The sequence below is a fragment of the Camelina sativa genome, chromosome 8 (genome assembly GCF_000633955.1).
Source record: "Camelina sativa cultivar DH55 chromosome 8, Cs, whole genome shotgun sequence".
Lineage (NCBI taxonomy): Eukaryota > Viridiplantae > Streptophyta > Magnoliopsida > Brassicales > Brassicaceae > Camelina > Camelina sativa.
In genome coordinates, this window is record NC_025692.1 from 27133463 (window position 1) to 27141022 (window position 7560).

Here is a 7560-nt window from a genome sequence, read left to right on the forward strand (position 1 = left end):
AGTGAGCTGACCGGTTCAGACCGGTGGAAGTGTCCAACGATATCAAAAATCTCGGGATTTTTAGACGCATCGATTTTGTGCATCTGGTTAAGCGTTTCGAAACATATGATTCCTTCGAAACAATCCTCTAATCCCAACCTCTTCAACGCCTTGGCCGCGTGAACTCTGTCCGCGTTCGTAAAGATCTGATTACGTGAATAAAAAAATGTTTATTAGTTTTTTATTCAAACTATAGTATCGTATTAAACTATATATTAAAAAAAAAGTGAATGCGACACGTACGACTTTGCGGAGAGGGAGGCTAAGCAAGAGGCTGCGAATAACAGGGTCGGGTTTTATGTTGTCATACGTTAAACGACCGTGGACGAAGCTGTGGTACTCATCGTAGTCAAATTCATATCCGATCGCCTAGAGAACAAGAATATGTTATTACAAAATTGTAATTAACAAAATGTAAATGAGAAAGCCTAAGGATGATGTCGTACTCTAAGACCGGCCATTGTGGTTCCATAGTTCTTGTAGAGAAGATCAGACAATTCGACGATTTTGTCCTTGGGTATACCGAGTTTCTCGACCATATAATCTATTAAACCGGAAAAGAAAAAAAAAAACATTTTCAGAAATGAAGTGTTTGTTAATCAATAAATCGATTGTGAGAGAAGAAATATTATTTACCTTTGATGTTGTTTCCACATTCTCTTGCGATTCCGCTGCTGAGAGGGTAAAGAGTATCGTCCAAATCTAAAGAGAATTGTGGTAAACTGGTCAGGAAACTATTCGCGTAATGAAAAGTAATTGGTTTATTCCGGTTAAATACGTACCGAACAAGAGACAGTCGTATTTCTGCGACGTTGCAAGCCCGTACCGGTTCTCGAACTCCATTTTCTGAAACAATTTGATTGGACGATCAGAGACAGAAATCTTTGATAATTTTTAAAAGGGTGTTAATTCTGAATCACAGAGATTTTTTGCATGGATAATAATGACCGATTTGGATTTTTTCAGATCAGATTTGTACTTTTGAGATTGAAAAAAAACAGAAATAATTATGTGTAATGAATGGACAAAAGTTGCTTATGTCCCAAGAAAGTGGGGATAAGATTTTTTTAAAACGTGAACTGAGAGATTCAGCGAATTGCAACCACTAATTGAGTCCTCCTAATAATTATTAGTACTACGTATACAGACAAAACATATAAACATACATGTACGAATACGTATCGGATTGTATGTAACACGTGTGTGGACAACGAGAGATTCAGCGAATTGCAACCACTAATTGAGTCCTCCTAATAATTATTAGTACTACGTATACAGACAAAACATATAAACATACATGTACGAATACGTATCGGATTGTATGTAACACGTGTGTGGACAACGAAAATTAACTTGTGTATATGTATTAACCCAATATTTAGCAACTAAACTACTAAAGATAAGATTGATCTCTGTCAAAGAAAGAAGAAGATAAATTGGTTGCGCAGTAATTTGACTGGATTTGGCTAATGGCGTAATTTGACCATTTTAAACCCGGTTTTAACCGTAATTTGACCATCGTTTGACTTCTTTGACTTAAAATAGCTCTGATTGGCTATGATGGATCCCGGTTGAATGTTTGGTTTGAGAGCTAAAAAGATATTTTAACTTTGAAGTAATTCTATCTTTTAAGTAACTAACTAGCACGGCTTCAAACCAAATTTTACAACTTTTTAACCAAATCAAGTTTAGTTTTCAAATTATACCATCACGAACAAAATTTAGATAAATGTACGGAAAATTAGTGACTTTGCGACGATGAAATTAACGGTGATTTTTGTTTTAATAAATGCTAACTTAGAGAAGAAAGATAAAAAAGCAAAAAAAGGGGATGCAGTTCGTAAACGTAACGAGGAAACGAAATGGCGTTGAAGGAGACTTTAGTAATCTGTTTTAAAATTACCTTAAGCCTTTGAACAGAACTGCGAATGAAGAAGACAGCTAGACAAAGAGCAGCAGAGAGTATATGCTAAGAGAGAGAGAGAGAGAGAGAGAGAGAGAGAGGAAGGTGGTGGGGGGAGGGATATAGAGAGGCAACGAAGGGGTTTATATAGCAAACTCTCGGTGGCTCTTTTCGATCATTAAAAGCTATATTTGCTGTTTTATTTAAATTAGTTAATTGTATTTTCTCGTCCTAAGTCCTAACTACTTTTTTTTTTTTTTTAAATCCGCGTGTTTTCTAAGTTCTAACGTACAAGTCAAATTAAGAAGATGACTACGCTAATGCTTCTTATTTCGTGCTAATATATTCGATACGATACGATCATCGATTGCTATAATTTCGAGGAATATCATGTACTATATAGTCTATAGTATATGCATGATTGTTTCGTAGAAAGAAATATATGATGTCACAATTCATTAATTGATTTATGGAAATTAGATTTTTTTTTTTTTTTTGAGTTTATGATATGGCTTTTAAATAGAGAAAAAACATAGTGTCTGATTTTTTTCAAAACTTAAACCTCCCTATAAATTATTTTCTATGTTTATAATAAATAATATAAACCTCCTTATAAATTATTGTCTTCATTTTTATTTTATTTTATAAACCTCTTTATAATTTATTTATTTTCATGTAAAGAGAACGATCAAGTAAAGTTTTCCTCGATAGAAAATCTAATTTTGGAGAAACACTTGTATTATTATGCGTTATATGATATATCCAAGCTTGTTGTGAATCTAGATATATCGAGAATCTACGTGACTGATAATAACATTTCCTCTCCTTTTTAAGGATTTATTTAGCAAGCCAGCTAGCTTCTTCTTCGAATATAATTACTTTTGATTTTTGTTTTGGTCCAATGATTTGGTTCATGAGTATTACTTTTAACTTCGGATATTTGGATTTCGATCGTATAATCTTGATTGTGCAGCTGTTGCCAAGACTAAAACTGCTACAGACCAAGTAGTTGATAATTAACATCATTTATATAAGATAAATTTATGGAAAGTTGCTTAACATACCCAAAATAATCGATAATACGTATATGTCTAGTCTAAAATACAATAAATATTTCAAGCTTTCTTTTATTTTCCGTCACTAATTGGTTGATTGGTTTTAATTATTTTAACAAGAAGATAGGATCAAAAGCCGATCCTATCTCTTTGGTTCCAATTATTGAGGAACTAAAAATCATTTTAACTTCTTTTGTTTTATGACTTTTTGTGTTGCGTCTAGTTCCTAAACCCAAGGACACACCATATAATTAACAACTTCACATGTGTTTAGACTCAAAATTTGGAATTTATGGACTCACTAGATTATTTGTTTTTGAATCTCATCAATAGCTGTGACAATATCAATTGAGAATCGACTTTGACTGTTTCGTCCGTGGATCATCTATACACTATATAGCTCCTCTCGTCTCTATATTATATTCTTGTTTATACGCTACTATATATTTTGAATTCACAAAACATGGTTTTCGATTGTAAATAACTCCATGTGGGCGGGTAAATGGTCATAATGCTATTTCTTCTTCTTAATTTTTTTTTTTGTGTGGCTAATATTTGTTTTTGATATTTACAAAAAAAAAAATGTCATTAACCAAAGTAAGTTTCGGATCACGTGGGAAAACACTATGAATTTCCACTTTGTTTCTACAGTAGTTAACAATAATCTAGTTCGCGGTGCAATGACATCATCATACTTCAAAGTTTTTTTTTTTTTTTTTTTTTTTTTTTTTTTTTTTTTTTTTNTTTTTTAATTCAAGGGTAATCCTAATCCCACATAGGCCCAGACTAATCCCCTGGGGAAAGGGCAATCCATAGATAGGCCCCCTTCCAAGTATTCAAATGGGTCGAAAGCAAGAACCCATACCCATGTGGGTGTCCGAGAATTCGTGAGAAAGTTCCTTCCAGCAGGGTTCGAACTCGAATTGTGTTTGCAACCATAGCCCGTCCTTACCATTAGGCCAGGAAGACCCGGACGATACTTCAAAGTTCAAACTAACACAATAAAACTTTTAACAATTGGATTACCACAATGTGGTTTGAAAGCATCGGTTGTAGAAAAAAATGAAAAAGTTATATGATAGGCCAGTTCGATTCATTGTTGCATGCATGCAACCTTGAAGCTTCCACTTGTTGAAGCTTCTTCCACTTATTTATCTGATCCCTCCACTTGGAGCACGAACTCTTTGAAGATGGCCACGCCAAACACGAGCATGATCAATTACAATATTATTTTCTTTGATAATTTTTATTATGATACCAGTTTGGTTTTTGTACTTTGTACTCGTTACTTAACGTTGCATTCTATTTTTTAAAAAAATTATATTGTTGAGCATCTTTTGAGAGAACTTCCCACTGTTTTTTTTTAATTTGTTTTTTTTTTTTAATAACTTCCCACTATTACATACTCTTAACTATTTCTGGTTTGAAAGCATCGGTACAGTGAGAAAAATGCACAAGCAGGGCGGATCCACCTTGAGCAAGGGTGGTGCATGTGCACCATATGAAAAGTATATATTGTTTAATTTGTATTGAAATTGTTAAGGTTGAAGTAGCTTAGTGGTGAGAATGCACCAGTTAATTAAAGAGATCGCTGGTTCGATTCCTTCCTTTCCAGTTTTTGCACCTGGTATAAAGTTTGGCTAGATCCGCCACTGTGCACAGGTTATGTGATGGTCAGCTCGACTCATTGTTGCATGCATGCAACCTTGAAGCTTCCAGTTGTTGAAGCTTCTTCACCTAATGTCTCTGAAATATATCGTTGACAAATGAATGTGAACATATATGATGGGTGATATATAGTATTTAATGACATGTACATCATGCGTCGATATTGCATATCTTAAAAAACTGTTAATTTATATCTGCCGCCCATACCGGTGAACATTAAGTATTTGTGCTTATATATAGTTAAAATTTGGGGTACAGATTTAATTGTTAACGAGTACATACCAAATCTATAAAAAAAAAAAATAATAATAAGAACTTAAATGCAACATTTGGTAGAAGATATTCTGGTTTTGAAATTACTAGATTAATAATAACTTAAGTATTTGTGCTTATATATACTGTAGTTAAAGTCTTTTTGGAAGATTGAAATTTTGAAATTACTACAAGACGACAAAAAAGAAAAAGAAGAAATTACTACAATTTCGGTTAAGTTTGAACCAAACCGATTCGGTTACCTCGATTAAACTTAATTTGGTTTGATTCATTTGTTCATGGATTTATTACGTGTTTTCATATTATGAAGTCGCAACTTGCACGATTGTCCTGATTTCTGAAACTGAAAGCATATCGAACAAAATTATTACTTAATTAATTGGATTAAAAATATTAAAACAAACAATCCTTTCAGATATATTTACCGATCTCAATATCTAATTCATGTTATTAAATACAAAATAAATAAAAAATACTATATTAATCGGGAATCATTTAACGGTGTGAACCTAAAGATTCACTTGTATCATTGCATCATAAAGATGTCCCCATGTACTAAAAGACTCGAGAAATACAAATATTCAATATTCATACCGTGTATAAATGTATATCACCAGTCTTTTGAAATGTGGTGGTATACGAAGGCATATTAAAAAGAATATTGTTATCTGGAGTGTACCATAAAAGTGAATTTATTTTTAGTAAGCTATCCCAAAAAGTAAACCAAAGCTTAACAAGTTAACATAATTCAACCGAGACGACAATTTCATACTAGTAAATAAGTGATATTTTGAATAGTTTGAAAAAGAAAAAAAAAGTATCTTGTGCATAAAAACCAAACACAAAATAAACTCGCGTGGCTATCTATGTGTACGACTAATCAACAATTTTTTAAAACTTTAACACATTATAATATATTTCAAGTTTTAATCCCAAAAATTAGTTTATTATAATACGATTATATATTAAAAATTAGGGGGAAAAAAACTAGATCTCAAGATTATATCTCGTGTAGCTAAACGATTGATGCTTTTCACAAATTTTGTTTTTGATTTTTATATCTAAAAAAAAAGATATTTAACTTTGGAGGTGTATAGTTTTACCAAATAAGTTAAGACGTGAATATAACATACTAAAGTGCGAATCTGTCTGAATATAATTATGTCATCAAAGTACTATATGTTGTTAACACATAGAAGAAAAAAATATGGGGTGGAAAATGAAATGGATCTACAAAGTGGCCATATAAATGGTACCTTTCGAAAAAGACAGAAGAGTCGAAATTTAGGAGGAAACAACACAGCTGTTTGCAATTCAGCTTTTCTCTCAATATAAAAGTATATATTTTAGTGGCAAATAATTGAACTCGTGGATGGATCGTGAAGAAAAATACGACAACAACAAAAAAAAACCAATAAACGCAAGTGTCCTAATTAGAAACTTTGGTAACCTTTAAAAATGTTAGATATTTGTATAAAATTTCCTCTCTAATTATATAGTTTAGTGGTTTTTGGAATTACGTGTATAAAAATGTCACTTTGATTACTAGGATTTAAATTATACAATTGGTGTTGCTGATTTTGACTAATTCTAACTCTTTTATTTTCTCCGAACTGTTGCATTTATATCGAGAGCTGCTAGTTGGCATTGATACTGACATCTGTGCTCTCTTTTTAAAATATTTTTTTCCTAACTGTTATTTATGGGTTTTAGGTTGAATTTATAGCTCTACTTAGTCATGTTTTTGTACTTCTTTATTAACTCCAGTTAATCATAGAGATATTAAAATTACCTTTGCGATTTTATATATCCAGCTTAATTATTCAATATGTATATGCATAAATAGATAAATGAAAATATTCTAGTTAATGATGATAATAATAAAGTTCAATAGAGGTTAAAAAAAAAAGTTCAATAAGAGAATAGCTAATTTTAGACAATTTGTTTAAATTTACTAAAAAAGTGATTAAAAAAAAATCTGAGAATTGAATCTGTAAATGAATAATAAATAGCACTATGAGGACTACGTTTTGTTGGTGATGAACTTATATAGTACAGTGGACCTGCAATATTGCTTATCAATTAATAATCTATTAATAAAACCAAAAACTATTGTATAAAATTATTCATAAACACAAGCATCATATAGCCTAAGAGAATATGATAGGCTCTCCATGTTCACATATAAGTTGACATTTTTTCAGTGAAACTACAATTTGCAAGAAATTTTCATTGACAACAACAAGGACCTGCAAACAACTCTGTTTCCACATAAAATTTGTTGTTTTATTTTAAATAATTAAACTCCACAATACGTCTAAGAAAAGAAACTACGTTGTAATTTAAAAACATCAGATTTAAAACTTATCTGAGGTCTAATTTAACTGACGTTGAATCTAGAAGACCGAGTCAAGTGAAAAAGAAAAAAAAAAAGATTAGTACTTATATGACAAGTAGTTGACAACAACGACGAACATGAGGCTACAAAAAGTTTGTTAATTGGATTGGGCCGTTCAAGATTTGTTTGGGTTCTGTATTTAGCCCAATGAACTTTTCTAGGTAGGGCAAAAAAGGTCAAGTGAAGTGTTGTAAGTTGCTAAACTTTTTTTTTTTTTTTTTTTT

General features: G+C 31.5%; 1 protein-coding gene across 2 annotated transcripts in view; it reads right to left on the reverse strand.

Moving 5' to 3' along the window:
• Positions 1 to 2063, reverse strand: part of LOC104708926 (uncharacterized protein C24B11.05-like) — a 4649-nt gene extending 2586 nt beyond the window's left edge. Inside the window, exons 1-6 of one of the 2 annotated variants that reach the window (XM_019229044.1) lie at positions 1943 to 2063; positions 822 to 885; positions 676 to 741; positions 486 to 583; positions 283 to 408; positions 1 to 185 (exon numbers count right to left, since the gene is read on the reverse strand). In XM_019229044.1, coding sequence (XP_019084589.1) covers positions 1 to 185; positions 283 to 408; positions 486 to 583; positions 676 to 741; positions 822 to 882 — 536 coding nt within the window. In that variant the 5' untranslated portion in view covers positions 883 to 885; positions 1943 to 2063. The remainder of the gene's footprint in view (positions 186 to 282; positions 409 to 485; positions 584 to 675; positions 742 to 821; positions 886 to 1942) is intronic. The other variant, XM_010425583.2, reaches the window with a different exon arrangement.